Source organism: Globicephala melas, chromosome 13, assembly GCF_963455315.2.
Source record: "Globicephala melas chromosome 13, mGloMel1.2, whole genome shotgun sequence".
NCBI classification, from domain to species: Eukaryota; Metazoa; Chordata; class Mammalia; order Artiodactyla; family Delphinidae; genus Globicephala; species Globicephala melas.
In genome coordinates this window covers 62,844,848-62,865,692 of record NC_083326.1, presented here as the reverse complement: position 1 = coordinate 62,865,692, position 20,845 = coordinate 62,844,848, and the positions used below count along the sequence as shown (strand labels likewise).

At 51.5% G+C, this 20,845-nt stretch overlaps 2 protein-coding genes across 3 annotated transcripts in view; both read right to left on the bottom strand.

Annotated features, from left to right (window-relative positions):
• Window positions 1-19,836, bottom strand: part of GNB1L (G protein subunit beta 1 like) — a 43,972-nt gene extending 24,136 nt beyond the window's left edge. Inside the window, exons 1-2 of one of the 2 annotated variants that reach the window (XM_060310729.1) lie at window positions 19,698-19,834; window positions 1,811-1,895 (exon numbers count right to left, since the gene is read on the bottom strand). The gene's annotated coding sequence lies outside the window, so the exon portion shown is untranslated. Of the gene's footprint in view, window positions 1-1,810; window positions 1,896-19,697 lie in introns of both variants that reach the window. The other variant, XM_030836426.3, reaches the window with a different exon arrangement.
• RTL10 (retrotransposon Gag like 10) lies at window positions 1,830-19,838 on the bottom strand. Its single transcript, XM_030836425.3, has 3 exons — window positions 19,698-19,838; window positions 15,801-18,182; window positions 1,830-1,895 (listed from the first exon to the last, which is right to left on the bottom strand). The coding sequence occupies exon 2, from the start codon at window positions 17,955-17,957 to the stop codon at window positions 16,815-16,817; it is 1,143 nt and encodes a 380-aa protein (XP_030692285.1). The 5' UTR covers window positions 17,958-18,182; window positions 19,698-19,838; the 3' UTR covers window positions 1,830-1,895; window positions 15,801-16,814.
• Between the last annotated feature and the right edge of the window lie 1,007 nt (window positions 19,839-20,845).

Sequence of the window (20,845 nt, the reverse complement as noted above, 5' to 3'; positions counted from 1 at the left end):
GATAGACAAAGGTATGTCAGGCAAACGGAAACAGTAAGAAAATAGGAGTTGAAACACTGACATCAAAGTTTAATTCTAGGGACTTCCCTGGTGGTGCAGTGGTTAAGAATCCATGTGCCAATAGAGGGGACACAGGTTCGAGCCCTGGTCTGGGAAGATCTCACATGCCACGGAGCAACTAAGCTCGTGCACCACAACTACTGAAGCCCGCCCGCCTACAGCCTGTGCTCCGCAACAAGAGAAGCCACCGCAATGAGAAGCCCGCGCGCTGCAACAAAGAGTAGCCCCCACTCGCCGCAACTGGAGAAAGCCCACGTGCAGCAACAAAGACCCAACATAGCCAAAAATAAATAAATAAATAAATTTAAAAAAAAGTTTAATTCTAGCTAAAAAGCATCAGATTTGACAAAGCCAGACACTTTCTAATACTAAGCTGCGGTTCACAATGAATGTATGAACATCTATGTACTAAGTAACAGAAACAACACCTTTATAAAGCACAAACTACAGGAGATGCAAAGAGGCACAGAAAAAAACTCACGAGTAATTGGAGAATGTAATATACTACCGTCAGTACAAGTCAGACCAAGTGACAAAATAAGTAAGGAGACAGAGACTCAACAAGGTAAACAGTATGGAACTGTAGGGAACTCCACACTCTGACAACAGACACTATACCTTCTCCTCAAGGGCACATGAATGCATTCTCTGTGATCAAATACTGCGTCACAATTGAAACATCAGTAAGTTCCGCAAAGAAGAAATATTAACATTATAAACAATATTCTATGATCACAGTGCAATTAAACCAAAAAATTAACAAAATAAAAACCAAAAAGATCTTTCCAACTAAAAATTTTTTAAAATTTATTAAATGATTTCTAGGTAAAAGGGGAAATACTTAAACCACAAATTTTTTAAAATGGCAAAACAACATTACATACCAAGATTCATCAGATATATTTAAAGCTTTGGTCAGAAGAAAAATAGAGATTGATATCACTTATCATACAAAAATAGCAAATAAAATATTAGCAAACAAAATACAACATCAAATTAAGAACGTAATACATGCTGACCAAGTGGAATTTATCCTAGAATGCAAAGTTAGTTCAATTAGGAAATCCATTAATGTCATACATCATATTAATAGATTTATAAAGAAAAAGCATATGATTATCTCCATAGATGCTGATAAAGCCTCTGACAACATTCAATACCCATTTTTTTTTTTTTTTTTTGCAGTACGCAGGCCTCTCACTGTTGTGGCCTTTCCCGTTGCGGAGCACAGGCTCTGGACGCACAGGCTCAGCGGCCATGGCTCACGGGCCCAGCCGTTCCGCGGCATGTGGGATCTTCCCGGACCGGGGCACAAACCCGTGTCCCCTGCATCGGCCGGCGGACTCTCAACCACTGCGCCACCAGGGAAGCCCTCAATACCCATTTTTAATTAAAATACTTAAGCAAACAGAAACTGATGGGTTTCTTAAAAATGATTATAATACATACACACACACACATACACACACACAAACACACACCCTCCTTAGTTCTAAAGCCAAAACACATTACTTTATGAAGAAATATCAGAGGTATTTCTATTAAGATCAGGATACCCACTGTCTACAATATTAGTCAACATTGTATGGGAGGTTTAAGCTTATTCAGTTAGATAAGAAAAATCAATTAGAGGCATATGAACTGGAAAAGAAGATGTTAAATTCTCTTCCAGATGACATGATGGTATACATTGAAAGCCCTAGATAATCAATGATAAAACAGATCCAAACATTAAAAGAACAGGACTTACCTGGAGGTCCAGTGGTTAAGACTCTGTGCTTCCACTGCAGGGGTCATAGGTTCAATCCCTGCTCGGGGAACTAAGATCCTGCATGCTGTGCACCATGGCCGCGGCCAAAAAACAAATAAGCAAACAAACAAATGAAAAAACAAACATTAAAGGAAAACTTCAGTGATAGTAGCAGCAAATAAAACTAGCAAAGAGAACTCAACAGCTTCCATGTACACAACCAATAACCCGTCACAGAAAATCCCACTTACAATACCAACTAAGAAGATAAAGTACTTAACAATAAATTTTTTAACTTTTACACATCAAAAGAGATAAAAATCAAAGTATCTTTAAAACACATAAAGTCTTCAAAATTAAAGAAGGACTAAATACCAAATAGAAAATTGGGCAAAAGACATGAATAGACAACTCACAAATAAAGATATGAAAATGGCCCTTAAACATAAGAAAAGATGCTTAACCTCACTCATGGAGAAATGTAAATTAATACCACCTAAAGAGGCTTCTGGTTCTGGCCAGGATGAAGTAGGCTCACTACAGCCTCTCTCCTCTCTATCTACCAGATTGCAACTAAAAACTCTAGACAAAATATACACAGCAATTACTTGAAAACTCTGAAAAGTGAACAATAGCAGATAGACTTTGGAGGCAAGCAAAAACTTGGAGAATTGATCTGAATGGGCACAAGCTTCCTGCTTTTATTTTTATGTCTTGGGGCACTGCCTTGAGGGTGGGTCTAAGTTGCACTGCTGCAAGGCAGTGGTAGCTAAAACTTGGAGAGACACTTTTTCTCTGCACTGAGATTAGTTTAAGTCCTAGATTGAGTTAAAAACATAATATATAATACAAGAAATATAGTCAAAAAGCCAATAGAATCCTAGATTCTAAAAAGTTAGGGTTTGACTCCCTGATGGCCTGTGTTTCTCTTCTCTCTTGGCCCTGCCCCGAGGATGGGCCCTGGACACGGAGCTATGTGGAAGAAGTGACTCTGAGAGACCCCTGTCGTTCTGGTCAGAGGAACCATGGAGAAAGAACCCTGCCAGATCCTATGTGGGTATAAGAATGGCAGAGAGGAGAGAGCTAAAGAAAAAGATCCCTTAATTCTGTGAATGAACCCACAAAAGCCCCAGGCTCTTCTCTGAGCTGCATACATGTGGGATAGACCCAAAGCAGCACCAGCTTTAAGACCTGAACTAGGACCTAAACCACTGCCCAAGTCTCAGGCTGAACCCAGAGTGGCTGGTGAGTGGGACAGACCCAAAGCAGTGTATCAAGAGCCTTGAAAATGGAAATGAAAGTAAAACTGTAGCCCACAGAGGGTGAGACAATCTAACTGGGTTGAATGCCTGTTAACACGAAACTCAACATTCTCCAGAGGACCCAATGTAATACCCGGTCCAGGGTATGTCTAGGATACAACACAAAATTATTTAACACACAGAACCACGGAATGAGGTCAATTCTCAAAGGATACGACAATTTACAGATGCCAACCTCAAGACAGTTCAGATGTTGGGAATATCAGATAAGGGTTTTAAAGCAGCTTTTATGATTATACTCCATGAGGCAAAGGTAAACACACTTGAAATGAATGAAAGAAAGTTCCCAGCGGAGAGAAAAATTTTTTTTAAAAAAGGAAGTTCCAGAACTAAATAATACAATATCTGAAACAAAGACATTCAATAATGGAATCAGAGATGACAAAGGAGAGAGTCAGTGACATGAAGACTGGTCAAAAGAAATTATCCAATATAAGATCAGAAAGAAAAAAGACTGGAATAAATGATTAGAGCATCAGGGACTGCAGAATAATAGAAAAAGGTCTAACATTCATGCATGGGAGTCTGAGGACAAGAGAAGGAGATGGGGTAGGAAAATTACCTGAATAAATAATGCCCGAAATGTCACAAATTTGGGAAAAGACAAAAATGTATAAATTCAAGAACTCAATGAATCATAAGCAGGATAAACTCAAAGAAAACCATACTCATGTCATAATTAAACTGCTGAAAAATAACAGCAGTAAAATCCTGACAGTAACGGCACATTACACATAGGGAAATAATCATCTGTGTGAACGTGAATTTCATATCAGAAACCAGGAAGTCAGAAGACAGTGGAACATCTTTAGAGTAAACAAAAGAACTCTATATCCATCAAATTATCTTTTGGGAATGAAGGCAAAATAAAGGTATTTTCAGGTGAAGGAAAACCAAGAGAATTTCTTGCGGGAAGATATTCCCTAAAAGAAATATTAAAGAAGGTTCTACAGCTCAAAAGAAATATCAGAAAGAAATGTGGAACTCCAAGAAGATAGAGGAAGAGAAATGGTAAACATAAAAGACAAATTTCCACCTCTTAAGTGAACATGTATATTGTTGGGGTTTGCAATCTGACAGCTATAACATGAAGGGGGGAGGGTAAGGGGACCCATATGGATGTAAGGCTTCTACTAACTATTAAAAACATAATATATAAGAGATACAGACAAAAAGCTAACAGAAAATTTAAACAGAGTATTTGAAAATATCCAAATAATCCAAAAGAAGGATGGAAAGAAGGGATAGAGGGCCAGAGCATCAGGAAAATGAGAAAACAAAATGCAAGACCTAAATAGAACCATAAAAACGACTACAATAAACATAAATGCTCTCAACATGCTATTATAAGACCCAACAACTATAAGCTAATTTTTAAAAAGCCCGACTGTAAATTATCTAGAAGAAATCTACTTTAAATATAAAAACATAGAGGACCTCCCTGGTGGTCCAGTGGTTAAGACTCTGTGCTCCCAATGCAGGGGGCATGGGTTCGATCCCTGGTCAGGGAAGTAAGATCCCGTGTGCCACACAGAGTGGCCAAAAAATAAATAAGTAAATAAAATAAAAAAATAAAAACATAGATAAATTGAAAGTAAAAATATAAAAGATATACTATACAAATAACAAAAAAAAAGGTGTAATGGATACATTATTATCAGAGAAAGCAGACCTCAAAACAAGGACTATTAACAGGGAGAAGAAAACACACAATGACACAAGCCATCAATTCATCAAGAAGACATGAAAGTCCTAAACATGTACTCCGCTAACAGCAGAACTTCACAACACATGAAGGAAAAACTGATGGAAATGAAAGCAGAAGTAGACAGATACATAATTACAGCTAGAGACTCAAACTCCTCAGCAATCAACTCAACAAATGGCCAGAAAATAGTACAGGAGACCTAATACTATCTATCTACTGGACTGAGCTGACATGAAGTGAACATTCCACCAACAGAACAACTCATACGTCTCAAATATACATGGAACGTTCATCAAGATAGACCATATCCTGTGTTTTAAAACAAACCTTAAGGGCTTCCCTGGCTGTGCAGTGGTTGGCAATCTGCCTGTCAATGCAGGGGACACGGATTCGAGCTCTGGTCTGGGAAGATCCCACATGCCACAGAGCAACTAGGCCTGAGCGCCACAACTACTGAGCCTGCACTCTAGGGCCTGTGAGCCACAACTACTGAAGCCCATGTGCCACAACTACTGAAGCCCACGCACCTAGAGCCCATGCTCCACAACAAGAGAGGCCACCACAATAGGAAGCCCGCGCACTGCAACGAGGAGTAGCCCCCACTCTCCACAACTAGAGAAGGCCTGTGCGCAGCAATGAAGACCCAATGCAGACAAAAAAAAATAAAACAAAATTTAAAAAAATGTAGAGGAACCTTTGTTACTATGTGAGGTGACAGATGTTAACTGGACTGATCATGGCAATCATCTTGCAATATATACACCTATCAAATCATTATGTTGTATACCTGAAACTAATACAATGTTATATGTCAATTATATCTCAAAAAAGTGTAGAAGAACCAAAAGCGCACAATGTTCTCTGACCTTATGGATTTAACCTGGAATCAATAACAGAAAGACAACTGGAAAAATCTCCAAATATTTGGGAAACAAACAACATGCTTTTAAATAATCAATGGGGCAAAGAAGAAGTCCCAACAGAAATTGGAAAATATTTTGAACTGAATAAAAATGAAAATATAAAATAGCAAAACTTGTCAGAAGCAGCTAAAGCAGGACTTCGAGGAAATTTATAGCATCAAATGCCAAATTAGAAAAGAAGAAAGGGGGAATTCCCTGGTGGTCCACTGGTTAAGACTCCGTGCCTTCACTGCAGTGGGCCTGGGTTCAATCCCTGGTTGGGGAACTAAGGTACTGCAAGCCTCATAGTGTAGCAAAAAAAAAAAAAAAAAAAAATTAAAATAAAGGTTTTCTTTAAAAAAAAGAAAGAAAGAAAGAAAGAAAAGAAGAAAAGTCTCAAATCAATGACCTAGCTTCTACCTCAAGAAACTAGAAAAAGAAGAAAAATAAGCCCAAAGCCAGGAAAAGGAAGGAAATAATAAGGTCAGAAAAGAAATAAATAAAACAAGAGAATTGTAAAACTACAGAGAAAAATCAGCAAAACCACAGATTGGATCTTTAAAAAGATCAATAAAATAGATAAATCGGTAGCTAGCCTGACAACTGAAAAAAGAGAAGAAACCAATTATAATAATGGAAGAAGGGTTATCACTACAGACACCACTAACCTTAAAAGGAGGATAAGGAAATACCATAAATAACTCAGTGCACATAAATACAACAACTTAGATGAAATAGAAATTGAAAACCACAGACTAGGGGGTTTCTAGGTCACCTAGAAGAAATGACCTGAATAGCCCTATAGTGACTAAAGGGATTGCATTTTTAGTTAAAATCTTTGCAAAGAAAAGAAAACTCCAGCCCACATGACTTGACTGGCATATTCTACCAAACATTTAAAGAGAAAATAGCCCCAATTCTATATAATTTCTTCCAGAAAACAGAAAAAAAGGGAACATTTCCCAATTCATTTTGAGGCCAGCATGATCCTCATACCAAAAGCAGATAAAGACAGTACAAGAAAAGAAAACCACAAGCCAATATTCCTCATGAATACAGATGTAAAAATCCTCAAAAAAAAGTAAATCAAATCCAGCAGTATATAAAAAGAATACACTACGGGGGTTTCCCTGGGGGCCCAGTGGTTAAGAATCTGCCTGCCAATGCAGGGGACATGGTGGCGATCCCTGGTCCGGGAAGATCCCACATGCTGCGGAGCAACTAAGCCCGTGTGCCACAACTACTGAGCCTGTGCTCTAGAGCCTGCGAGCCACAACTACTGAGCCTATGTGCAACAGCTACTGAAGCCTGTATGCCTAGAGCCTGTGCTCCTCAACACGAGAAGCCAGTACGACGTGCACAATGAAAAGTAGCCCCCACTTGTCACAACTAGAGAAAGTCCGCGCGCAGCAACGAAGACCTAATGCAGCCAAAAATAAAAATAAAATAAATAAGTTAAAAAAAAAAAGAGAATACACTATGACCAACTAGAGTTTACTTCAGGAACACAAAGCAGATTCAATATTCCAAAATCAATAGAGATAACTCCATCACATTAACACACTAAAGAAGAAAAAACACAAGACCATATCAGCTACACTGATACAGAAAAGGCATCCAGCAAAGTTCAACATCCATTCATGATTTTTAAAAACTATCAGTAAGCATGATCCACAATAGAAAAACGGATAAATTTCATTTCAAGAAAATTAGAAACTTCTGCTCTTTGAAAGATGGTGTTAAGAAAATGAAAAGACAAACTACAGACTGGGAGAAAATATTTGTAAATCATGCATCCACAATATATAAAGAATCCTCAAAATTCATGAGGAAAGCAAAGAAAAAGTAAATAAAAACAGAAAGTAAATTTTAAAAGAAAGGGCAAAAGATGTGAATAAACACTATAGCCAAGAAGATATGCAAATGCCAAATTAGGACCTGAAAACATACTCAGCAGCTTTGGTCATCAGGGAAACACAAACGAAAGCCACAGTCACCTGTACTACACGCTTATGGGAGCGGCCCACATTAAAGACTGACCACACCCCTGGCCGCTGGGAAGCACGTGAAGCAGAAGAACTCTCCTATGAACATACTGGTACAATGGCTTTGGAATAAAGCGTGGCTGTTTCTCCAAAAAAAGTCCCAAACTGGAAACAATCCAAACATCCATCAAGGCTGAACAAACGGTGGTATACCCATACTCAACAACAAAGGGGCACTGATCACGCCTCCCCACGAATCAACCTCAAAATCATATATCTACTAAAAGCAGCCAGAAAAAAAGAGTAAATATTCTATTCTATTTACATAAACTTCTAAAAAGTGCAAACTACCCAGTAGCGACAGGAAACAGATGAGTGGCTCCTGGGGAGGGGCGCTGCAGGGAGTGGGGAGAGGCCTTACAAAGGTCGAAGGTTGGGAGGAAACCCTAGGGATTCCCTAAGGACAGCAGGCACATTCATGTCTTGGGTATGGTGATGCTTACACAGGTGTTGGAACTTATCAAATTATCCACTTTAAATATGTGCACGTTTTAGTGTATCAGTAATATTTAAAAAAACTCAACAGCAACTAAACAAAAGATCTGAACAGACGACACTTCACCTATAAGGTGTACAGATGGCAAATAAGCACAAGAAGACGCTCAGCATCCTTAGCCTCTAGGGAAATGCAAATGAAAACAACACGATTCAAATGAAGAAGACAAACCCCCGAGGAAGCCAACGGCTGCTGAGCCACAGGTGAGGATACAAACTGCACACACGCCCTGGATGACAGCCCAGCAGGTCCCTGGAGCACAAAACAGCCGATCGTCAAGTTGCCAGCACTCCGCCGCTGGATATTTAATCTAGAGAAATGAAAACATACGTGCACACAAACACCTGTACCTGACTGGTCTGTTCTGTTCAGAATATCGCCCGAATGCGAAATGACAAGACACCCTTGAGCAATAAAATAGGAAGAAAGTATTGATGAACGCAACACCATGGACGCCTCCCCAGAAAATCAGAGCGAGTAACAGGCTACATACTGCTTGGCCCTATTCACACGGCATTCTGGAAACGGCAGGGCCAGGTAGACAGCGTGACTGGAGGTGCCAGGGACCAGAGTCAGGGGTCAGGGGTGGGCTCATGACCAAGGGGCAGCGAGAGGAGGGCTCTGACCATGGAAAGGTTTCTGTACATGTGTTGGGACTCCCTGTAAGTTCGTGTCTTAACAATCAGTCCTGATTGATACCGTGGGTCCACAGTGATGAAGGAAACGACTGAAGAAATAGATCAACAGGGAGAGCAGACAAATCTGAGCAGAATTCCAAGTGACCTGCAAGGCGGCGGAGCTGGACCCCCGCCTGCGAGGGTGTGCGTGGAGGTAGCCCTCCTCACAGGGGAGACCCGACAACCGCCACCGTCCAGGCGATCAAGGTCATGCTGACAGCACGTCCCCTGGGTCTGACACGGTGCAATGGCCCTTTATCTTGGAGGTCTTGCTCCTAGAAACCCAGACCCCAGGCTGATCTCGAGAAACACAAACGGCAAATCATAGCGGAGGGTACTCGCCTTGAAACTGTCTCAGGCATCACAGCCCACAGGGGCCCAAGGGGATGTGACCAAGTGTCACATAGTCCTAGCTGAGGTCCTGGAAAAGGACACAAGAGGAAAACTAAGGAAATCGGAATAAGCTCCAGACTTGGGTGGATCACAGTGCTCAAGGCTGTTCATCACGGGACGACCGTGCCGTCCCCACGCACAACAGTCGCAAGGGGAGGGCACCAGCACCTTCCAGGCATGGGGCAACCACTGGGCCGCCGCCCTCCTGGCCATTTTCGAGGAGGCTATTTTTCAAATAACATATATTGAACAATATTTGGGGGCTATTTTTTCTTGACCTACAGTTAATGGTATTTGATTTACCACTAAGGTATTATGAAAACCCAGTTTCCTGTCTAGATTTTTCTGGCTTTAGATCCAATTTCTCATTCCAGTTAAGGTGACTTTAAACAGATTTAATGACAATTTTTAAGTGCTTCTCCTATTTAAAGTGATTTCCCATCCTATTTTTGCCCTAATATAAATAGACTTAAATCCATCAATAGCGCCCCCAACACAAGGTAGTCAGTACTCAGCTAAGCAATTTACTGGTAACTTTTATCATCTTCATGCTCATTGTTACTCCCAAAGCAGAGTAGCACCAGGGAAGGGAGATGCTGACCCAGCAGTCCCCTCTCTCTCATGCGGCACGGCCATTCTAGCAGGAAAACTCTGAGCTGGCCAGTTCTCCAGGCCAGGAGGAACTGAGACCCAGCCCCTCTGCACCTCCCAGGCCACACCTGGACAGGCCATCCTGAGTAGGCCCCGTCGCCCTCCACCTTCCTGATCAGCTCAGACCACAGCAAGGCCCAAATCCCAGAACTGGCCCCTGGAAGTCACGTTACAGACGTGGCGGCCCCAGGGCGGTCCAGGCCAGATCACTGGGAAGCCTCCTGCTTCACAGAACATGGAGGTCTGACCACCACCCCTCCCCCATCTCTGAAACGCAGGGAGGTCCAGGGGAGTCGGCACACAGCGCGTGAGCAACAAGCCCACGACACAGGACAACGCTCTAGGTAGTTAGCCTCTTGTCACCGAGGTCCCTGTGGGTCAGCATCCGGTCCACGGTGCTGGCTCACTGGGTGAGGGCAGCCCAGTGAGTGACACTCAGGCCCCCAGGAGTGGTCCCCCAATAGTAAGGCCGAGGACACAGCCCCCTCCGAGGAGGCCAGACTGGCCCACAATGCTGTGGAGAAGCTGCGGTTCAGGGGTCCAGGTGAGACAGGGGACAGCCTGCTGGGTGACAGCCCTACCCTGTTCCCTGCAGCTCGCTCCCTGGGCCAAGGAAAACGCACCAGCCGCCCTGCCTTCCTGCGGACTGCCACGCATGGGCCCAGCCCAGGGAGGACCTGGCCTCAGCACCAGCCCTGGCCCCCCCTCCCGCCCGTGCCTGCAGAGCCCCGCCCAGGCCCGGGTGCAGCGGCAGGTTTGCCCAGGGAACTCAAACTTCACAAAGAAACCATCTCTGGAGTGGGCTCTGCGTGGCCATTCGGAGTCAAAGGCATGCTTCATAGCCCTCCTGAGCCCGTGCACGGCCAGGGCCCCTTCCCCTTTGAAGCCTCTGGTGAGTGATTGAAGCGTCTCCTTTCTGAGAGGCAGATAGCACAGTGTAATCTGACTCTAAGCCCCGGGATAAAGGTAGTTTGTTTCCTCTCAGCCTTTCTGTCAACACCTCCTCAGTAATTAGCCCTAATTATTACCAAGGGCCAGCCTCCCATTCGGTTATTAAATCAGAAATAGTATCGTGGCCGGGCATCTGTCAACGCCCGGCTGGCGACCTTGGATTCACTGAATCCTCTGTCAGTATCCATGGCTTCAAAGATGCGGATCCTGGAGAGGGGTTCCGGGGAGGCAGCTCCCTGGCCCGGGGAGGGGGTGGGGAGGAGGACGGTGCCACAAGCAGCCCCGTGCTTAGCGGGCCTCAGAGCCCATTGGGGAGGCGGGAACCGGGCACCATCCCTACACTGCCTTCCCCCAACCCAGCCATGCCTGCCTCCCGGGGCCTGACGTGTCCGTGTGTGGGGGGGTGGGGGGAGACTAGGAACACCCTCATAGCCCTTCCCTGGGCCTGCCCGCCTCTGGCACAGCGTCGCCCAGAAGCCCAGGTGGTGGCCTCAGTTGCGCCCGGTTGCGCACGGCCTGAGGCTGGCAGGCCCGTGCTGGCTGTTCTGCACGTGCACGGGGAAGACTCCTGAGCCCAGCCAGCAGGAGCCCCCCGAGTCCCGACTACAGCCTACCCACCCCGCCCCCCGTGCGCAGGGCACCTCCCTGTGAGCCAGAGGGTCCACAAGCAAACTCGGGGATGGCTGTGGACATGAGTTTCGGAAGTGGAGCTGAGTGCTGTGCTCCTGAGGCCCAGGGAGGACAGCCACCCACCCGTCCTGGGCCTGAGCCTCTTGTTCAATCCAAGAGAAGCAAGTCACCTGCTCCTGCAAAGCCTGGGAGGGACGCTGCTCCCTCTGGCAGGATCCACTGCTCAGGCAGCAGCAGCGCTGGCCTCACATCCCTGGGGCAGCATCCTGGGCCCTTGGGCAGCTGCCAGCAATTCGTGTGAAGCCCCTTGGGGGCTGTGAGTGTCCTTTCCAACTTGCCCCGTGTTTGGGGAAGATGGCCACGGAGGACCAGGCTCCTCCGCTGGGGTCAAGGTCCACGTGATATGATGGGTGCCTGGGCAGAGGTGAGCACAGCCCGTTCTCCCCTAAGCACCTCTGCGGCCTGACCAACAAAAAGTATGAAGGGCTTCCTACAGCTGAGGGCTTGGAGGCACCAACTGGACTCCTTAGGATGGGGGGACAGGCCATCATTGCCGGGCCAGGAGGAAATGCCAGGGTGAGGAGCCACTGGTCCAGGAGCTGGAGATGGCAGGAAGGAAGGCCACTTGGGTGTTCTCAGCCGGCCTGCCTGGCATTTAGGGGCCAGGGTGGGACTGGCTAGCAATGGGCTGCCGCCCTGGTTGTTCCCGGTGAATGCACAGAAAAGCTCCATGTTTTACAGGAAGTGGGACCGTTCCCAGGCACCAGCACTGGCCTCTGGGGCCCACTACCGCCAGGAGGGATGGTCCACAGGGGCCAGTTCCCCAGGGCTGACATCAGTGCCCAGATGGCCCTCCCCAGGGCCTGGGATGGGGCTGATGCCCACAGGCTGGTGCCCAGGAAGTTCCCGTGAACCCAGTCCCACTTGGAGAGGGGCCCCTAAGCATGGTGGTGGTGAAGGTCGCTATCACTTGAGGCCTCTCGGGGGCCGATGTGGCACTCCCAGCGGCCAGCAGGTGTCCCTGCACCGTGGCTGCACTTCTGCCACCCGCACAGGCAGGTGTAAGGGCGCGGGCTCACTCCCGACCGCTGGCCCAGGCCGGCACTGCTCAGACACACAGGTGGAAAGCAGCCAGGGACGTCCCTCTTCACCTTCTTACGGCCCCGCCAACAGGGAGACAGGGCACCCGGGGAGAAGGAACGGGCTGTCAAGGGCGCCCTGCAAGCCAGGAGATTCCAGAGTCACGTGAAAGGAAGAATGTTTAAACTTGGAAATATAGAGTAACATCTTCGCACCCTCTGTAGGGGTCCCAGATACAGAACTGGGCACATCCTGCTCGGGGCTGGAGCAGCTCTGCACACAGGGGCGACGTCAGAAGGATGCTCACGACAGCACTGCCCAAGACTGCAAAGATGGGAAACAAACAAACCCATGTCGGGCGTTCTGATGGCCCAGCTGTCTCCCCCAAGTTCCCATGTTGAAGCTCCACTCCTAGCACCTCAGACGTGGTTGTGTCCAGAGGCTTCAAAGAGGGGATTAAGCTTCAATGCGGTCATATGGTGGGCCCTGATCCAATAGGACCGGTGTCCTCATAAGGGGGCGAGGACACAGACACACTGAGGGAGACCGTTGGGGGACACACAGCGAAGTGAGGGGTCTCGGGAGCAGCCAACCCTGCCAACACCTGGATCTCGGATGCCCAGGCTCCAGGACCGGGAGGAAGCACCTCCTGTCGCTTAGGCCACGCAGCCTGAGCAGGTGCGCACGGGCATCTCTCCCCACAGCCCATGTGGCCCCCCGTCACGGCTGCACGGCTGTGTCCTGTGGCTCGGTGCTGAGGGCCCCACCCACTTCGCGGGAGGGCTCAGCAGCTCCCTCAGGCCAGGTGAACGGAGGGGAGTGATGCGCACCACTAGTGGTTCACAGCAGTCCTTCCCCAGTCTCTGCGGTCATGGAGAAACGTAGCCAGTAGAGCCCTGTCGGCACGACCCGAGGGACCACAATGGATGGGGTGGCCACGATGTGGAGGTTCTGTTCCTGCAGCACAGTCGGCCCGCCCTGACCAACACAGCGCCAGCAGCCTGGTGACCGCACTCCTCGCTGCCGGACCTCCAGGCTGTTAACAAGGCGGTGACCCCCACTGGGCACTCACTCAGCCCTACCCCGCCGCCTTGAGGACGGGTGATTCCAATGGCTCATGGTTCAGCCGAGACCATGGAGCGAGCAGCCGCCACCTGCACGCGGGCCAGGGTTCAGCGCGCCCAGAGGCCTCCTGCGGTTCACGGCACCTAGAATGTCTGGAATCACAGCAGAAAATCTGCCCGTACCTCCCCATGGTGCTTTTGTGACTTTTTACCGTTAAATCTTTAATCCACCTGAAGCACGGCTGGCACATAGTGAGTTTCACTGTTTTCCAGACAACTGACCAGCTGCTCCAAGTCCTCTCACTGAATGATCCACTTTACCCCCATTAATTGGAAACAGCCCTGCCAGCGTGAACTAAACCCCTGTATTTATTCGGCTTTATTTACAAGTTCTCTGCTCATCCTTCCATACCAATTTCCACGTCCTTTCGTTCCTGCAGCTTTAAAAAATGTTCTGTATCTCAGTACCTCATCCTCAACACTTCCGGTGTTAGAAGTTTTCTTGGACACGGGCGCTTTACAAACCCTCCCACAGTGCCCATCGTGTCCCAGCTTTAGAAAATGAGACCTCCGGGTATTTCCAAGGGAAGCGAGGGACAGACACAATGGTCTGGAATGCACGCCCCAGCACAGCCCACCCTGAGCACATCCAGCAACCCTGCCAGGCCCAGAGCACCCTCCTCCGGGTGGGCTGCCTACGTGTGCAGAGCCGGGAGTGGCCATGACCCAAGGGCCCTTCTCCTGCCACGCACAGCAGAGCCCCCTCTCCTGGCCCTCTGTGTTCCTTCTCCCCCCAGAGGAGAGCAGCTGGGTCATCACATCTGCCCAAAGGCAGGGCACAGTGCCAGCTAAATATGGGGCAGTCACTTTGCGGAACGATAGGCGCTGCCAGTCTGGAAGGCCAGCGCCCTCCCACCCTCTCCCGACCCCAGGAATGGGTGACCTTGCCCTCACAACTGAGGCCTGCCCTCCCGTCCTTTTCTTCATGGCCAGGGCACACGAACAGAACCCATTTTCCGCAGGTCATCTGTCCAGTCTCTCTCCAAAGCCCCCGGGCCTGCCGTTGCAGATGACCCTCACGAGAGGTATGCTGGACCATAACCTGAGCCTGCAGGAGCCGTCTGGGGCCCGAGGGGGAAAAGGCCCCCAGTGAGACCGGGGGTCAAAACGGAAGATGGAAATCTTGGGCTGAGGGAACTCACTCCAGGTCCACTAAGTGGAGACGGGAGAGGCAGCCTGTGCAGAAGGCTGCTGACTGGGCCACCCGCCCCAGAGGGCAGCTCTGGGGCCCCAATATTGCCAACGACATCAGACCCATACGTGGGCCAGGCCACAGCTGACCAGGACAGCCTGCAGGAGGAGGGCCCGGGCCTGAGCAATAGCATGGGGGCAGCAGTGTGACCAGGCTGGGCTGGAACATCGAAATTCCTCCACTGGATCAGAACCAAGGGTGCACACTGATTTCTTATCAACTTGCTTATTTCACTTTAGGGCTACATCAGCTTCCCACCTACTTCTAAGACTCGCAGCTGTTTTACTTATGAGGTGTCTGTGCCGTAAAATAACTCAGAAATAAAACCACCTGAACCCAGAACATTTTCAAGCAAATTACTAATGAAGTAATCCCAACAATGTCTATTTTACTTAAAATTTACCATTTGCTTATTACTTTCCTTCCTAAAATGACTTTCTGATTGCAGTTATATTTCCACTTCTTTTTCTTTCCTATTCTCCAGGAAGGTGTTTTGTTTTCCCAATTATAGGACCCACAGGGGTCTGAAATGTTTGCCTATCTGTCCCTCGGAGCAGATGCACTGTGCCTGTCCTGTGCTGACCTGGGCTGGAGAAGCCTCCCAGTCAGCTCTGTTACTAGAAAACCCTCCCTGTGCAGAGCAGGTACTCCTTCACTCCACCCTCGGCCCTGGGGACTCACAGCCCTGGTCTGCTGCCTGCTCACTTCACCGCTGGCCTGGAAGATAGTTCTCAAGGCCACACCCCTCCCACCAAGCCTCCCACTCCCACCCATTCAGCCAGACCCTGCAAGGATCCAAGTCCCTGCCATGAACCACACCTGCAACGCTGACCGGGTGCTCGCGGCTGGGCCCAGACTCTGCTCCCAGATGGACAAGGACTCACTCAGCCATGGATCCAACCCATGTTTAATAGCACCGACTGTGTAGCAGGGACACGAGGTTGACTGATGGAGCCCTGCCCTAGGGACTCACAGTCCATCCAGAGGCACAAGTCATTACAGCGCTGGGCGTTGAGTGCTGAAGCAGCCAAGTGCACGAGTGGGCGTGGAGGCAGGATGCTGAAGAGCAGAGGGGAGGGCAGCGCGGGCCAAAACAAGACTAGATGCTAACACTGCAGGCAAATGCCTGAAAGGGAGCTGAGACTGGCAAGGAGGCCCCCACTCCACCCTCCTGCATTAAAGCTGTCCCAGTGGGCCAGGGCTGCTGGTAAGCCCGTACATAGGGAAGCACCCTTCTCTGCCAAGACACCCTCCCACTTATACTGAATAATGAAAGCAGCTGCTTCCTCCATGCAACCTTCCTTAACTTCCAGTCCAGAGGATAGGGGACACAGGGAGCAGAGACTGGGGCAGGAGTCAAAGCAGACACCACAGGAGTTAGATCCAAAAGGGCTGGCACAGCGGACCCAGTCCAGTCCCAGCCAGCACTGAAGGGGGTGGGTTTGGGGGGGACTAGTTACAAGGACTGTACAAACTTGATGGGGACTGGTCTACGCAATTCTTTCCAACTAGCGGGAACAGGCCAAGTGAGAAGGCGCTTCCCAACAAGGTGTTGGGATGCAGCCAAGAGCCCAGTGGGAGGCAGCCTCTGGGCCACTGTGTTGGAGAATGAGGGGCACAGGGCAGAGGCCACTGTCCTGCTGTGCCCTGGGGTGGGAGTTTAAGGGGAGCTGTTTGTGCTCAGACATGGCAGACGCCAAACAAGTCCATCTCCTGCCCAGCAATGGGGCAAGTGGACAGGGCACTACCTGGTGCACCCCATCTAGAGTTAGCTGGCAATACCCCACCGTCCTGACAGGGGGGCCGTGGGGTCCCCTGGTCACGCAGACCACTTCATGACAAGGGGGCACTGCCATACCTGCCCAGGCCGTGTTCGGAATCCAGTGCTGTGGGTTGGTGCGTGGGACAGAATGGTGGCTCTTCTAGGGTGGCTGGGGTGTCCACTGCCCCCTCTGGGGTACCTAAGGATGCCTCCTGGCCTGCCTCTGTCTCAGAAACCTCCTCCTTTGTTTTCTGGGGTCCTGGACCCCCTGGGTTAGTGGGACCTGGTTTCTGGGCAGGGGGTTCAGCAGATTCTGCAACTGCAAGGACAGGTTTGGGGGCCGCCTCCCCTGGCTGGGAAGAAGATGGCCCCACGGGACCAGGACCAGCACTGCCTGCAGAGTTGGACAAGGCAGAAGGTTCCACAGGCCCAGAGCTGCTCTCCATGGCTAGCAGCTGCTCAGATAGAGCATTTCTAGATGTGGAATTGGAACTAGAAACAGTGGGGGTGGCCAGAGCAGCGGGGACAGACCTGGGGGGAGTGCCCATGTTGAGGGCCAAGGCCTCTGAGAACCTAGCTAAGTACTGTCTCACTACAGGCAGCTGTGGGGCCACTGGTGGCTGGCTCGAGGCCAGAGGCAAAGAACAGGGCCCTGCAGCGTGGTACTCAGCAAAGTTGTTTGGGTTTTGAATAACTTCCTCAAGATCCTGGCAAAAAAGCTCATAGTTGTCAGGCAGGGGCAGGTCCCCATCGAGGTAGGGGGCTGCCCACGCCCGGGCTCGGCCCGTCAGGCGCCCGAGGATCTCGCAGACGCGGCTGAGGTTGTCCCGGTAGTGCTCAAAGCGGAAGGACATGTAATCGCCCAGCTGGGCCAGAAAACGGTCCAGCAGCCAAGGGGAGCCATCGAAGGTGCCTGGGTCTGAGCCGGGCACCCAGTGGAAGTCCACCCTGAGGGGCCGCGGGCCCATGCGCATTGCCGGGGGGCCCCTCTCCGCGGGCTTACAGCCCACAGCACCACTCGCTGACCTCTTCTGCTCCATGGTCGTGCGCACACACACAGGGTCCCCACAGCAGGGCCGCTCAATCCAGGGATCCACTAGGGGGGTGTACGCAACCCCAGGAGTGGCCCCGTCCTCCTGCCAGGGGTGTGCATTGGCGTAGTTGGCTGCCGCCCGGATGGGATTGCGAGGGCCCTGGCGCCGGCCATGAGGCATGCTGGGAGCAGACGGGAGCTGTCACGTCAACTAGAGAAAGAAGGGGGAGAGGAGGGAGGGACGGCGCCCAGAGGGTGGGCAGAAGCGGCGCGCAGACACAACGGGACAGACGGTTGCGAAGGGGTGCTCCAGGCAAGTGCTGAGCGGGGAGCTGACCACTGCGGCCTCAGAAGAGCTGAGAAGAGCTGATGGGACTGTCAGACGCAGGCCACCATCCGAGGCGATCTGTCCAAAAACAAGGTGGGAAGAGTGGGAACTAGGCCCAACCACCACCACTGGGCAGCCGACCCTGGGCCCCCACCAGGAGCTCTCCATGCAAGGGGGCCCAGAGGCCTGCCTGGGAGGTCCCAGAAAGCAGGTACATGCCACCTGGGATGTTTCAAGGGCAAGATGTGATGGCGGTGATGTCAATCCCAGGAGGCCAGATCAGGGGGCCAGATCAGATCCCCCTGGGCTTCCTTGGACGGCCTGGATGGCTGTCAAAGAATTTCAGGAGTGACAATAACAACCTTCACTGACAGCTCTAGTCATGGCCAACAATGACCCCTGATGAGGCTGACCCCGAGGCACGGTGGTGAGTAAAGTCACTCGTCTGTGGCCACACACACCAACCAGTTAGTGGCAGAGGCAGCTGACCCCACCACACATCACCACGCCATTTACAAGCTACGCTTCACAGTCCTGTGAACCATCTCCCAGCCGCCCAAGCACTGTACTGTCAGGTGCAGAATGTGTCATAAGATCTTTTTACATCACAGCCCCAGAAGCATGGCAAGCACTACCTGTGTGCCTTCCAGCTTTCCCCCCACCCCCACACCCGTCCTGTGTCTCCCAGACTCATGTCGCTACTCACAGTGCAGCCACCCCCACCCCAAACATATCCTCCCTGCATTCCCCTCCCTGTCAACAGCCCAGAATCCGAACCCGAGTTAAATTTCACTTGCTCTGTCTACTCTCGCCACCCCAAGGTGGTCCCTGCAAAGGGCCTGGAGAACAGTGACCATCATCACCCCTGAGCAGCCCAAAGAAACGCAAAACAAAAAAGGAGGTGCAGTTCCCGTCGGATGCAAGGAGTCCTCCCGCAGTCCAGCCTGAGGGTAGCCACCTCCCCAGTCTCCCTGCAACACGAGGTCCACTCCCGGCCTGCACAGAGCGCTCTCTGCTTCACCCCTCCTGGCGCGATTTCCCCAACAAGCCCTCCACACACACACACACCCCGCCCCCCACTGCTCAACCGGCTCCCACCTAGGGGCGCCAGTCTGCACTCACCTTCGGGGCGGCTTCCCACGTGTTTACCTACCCCCATCTGCGGGAGCTCCTCCAGGGGGCACGGCCTGTTGGTCTTTCCGCCCAGGACCTCCCAGGGCGGCCTGCAGCATTCGGAGCCGCCAGGGGCCCCAGCACCTGCCTCCCCAACCCCCAACGCTGGTGGCGAGGCGGGAGGTGGGGGTCTTCCACCCGAAAGCCCGTCCCATCCTAACACTAAAAACACGCTAAGGAGGCAGAGACCGAAGACAGCAGGTAAATGCCGTCCGGTCCAGTTTCTCACCGAGCGCTGAAAAAACGGTGACCACGAACCACTCCCGCTCCTGCCGTGCGCGCCCGGGACCCCGCCCCGCCTGGCTCTCACTAATTCGGGGAGCGAGGTCCCCAGCCTGCCCGGCGCCGAGGGACCCGGCCCTTCCCCGGGACAGGATAGCGCGCGCCCGGTTCAGGCGCCGCCGCACGAAGCCCACCTACCTGCGGCCACGCGGCGCCACGACGGTCCGGTTCCCTCGACAGCGAGTCCGAGCGCACCTACAAAACGGACGAGACCGGCCGCCGCGAGGCGAGGCCACGGCCGGCGCGGACCGGGGTCGGGAAGGGACGGAAGGGCGTGGACCCCAACACACTAACCCGCCGGGCGCAGCCCGCGACCCCAGCCGCGAGCAGCGCGAGCCCCAGCACCGCCTTGTCGTGCGGCCACGCCCCCTGCGTGCGCGCGGCCGACCCCTACGTCCCCGCGCCGGCTCCCGGAACGCCCCTCGCTGGCCTCCCAGCCGCGCTGCGCCTGCGCCCTGCGTCGTGAAGCCTCGGTCGCGCAGGCGCTTCTGGGCCCTGCCAGCGGGGCAGCAGGACGCGAGGGTTGATGGGAGGGCGCTCAGCCGGACGCCGCGCGGAGTGCCACGAGAGCAGGTGGGGCCGCGTGCGCAGGCGCAGGAAGGGCCGGGTCCGGAGGGCGGGCGGGGTCGCGTGCGCAGGCGCCCGCGGCGCGCTGCGCTGAGGAACGGCTCGGTGCGGCGGGATCGTGGCGTCCACCTGGCTCTAGCTGGGACTCAGGGACAGACGCGGCGACAACTGCACTGAGTTAGTGCTGAGCGTCAGGAGGGATGTTGGGGGCCGAGGGCACCTGGGAGGGTTGGCACAGAGGGGCTGCAGCGTTTCCTGGACGGAGTGCCCGGAGAGTACCCGTAGCTGGAGACCAGCAGGGGCCGGGCGCGTACGTGCGCCCAGGAGCGACGGGGCGGGGCTGGCCCCGAGGACCGTCCCCTGAGGAGCCCGGTTCCCTCGCCGTGGGCGGGCTGGCTCAACTCACCCCTCAAGGCTGGACCCTGAGCGGCTGCCCAGCCAGCGCCCCGGCACAGGAGGCGCCGGTGCGGGGGAGCGCTGTTGCCCTACGTGCGAGACCTCTAGCACCTCGTGCCCCGGGGCCCCCAGGTGGGGACAGGTTGCCAGGGCCAAGGCGGCCGAGGTCACTGGAAGTGATGTAACACCAGCTCCCTTTCTGCCCTGGTCTAGCGACTTCTTTCATGAAACCATCTCTGAAATGTTATCTGCATTTACAGCCAAACTCACTTGCTTTGATCCTTGAAACAGAATCAAAGATTACACTGTACCTTCTCAGGGTT

Coding starts and splice junctions, on each gene's coding strand:
- RTL10 (XM_030836425.3), bottom strand. CDS start 17,957: ATGCCTCATGGCCGGCGCCAGGGCCCTCGCAATCCCATCCGGGCGGCA.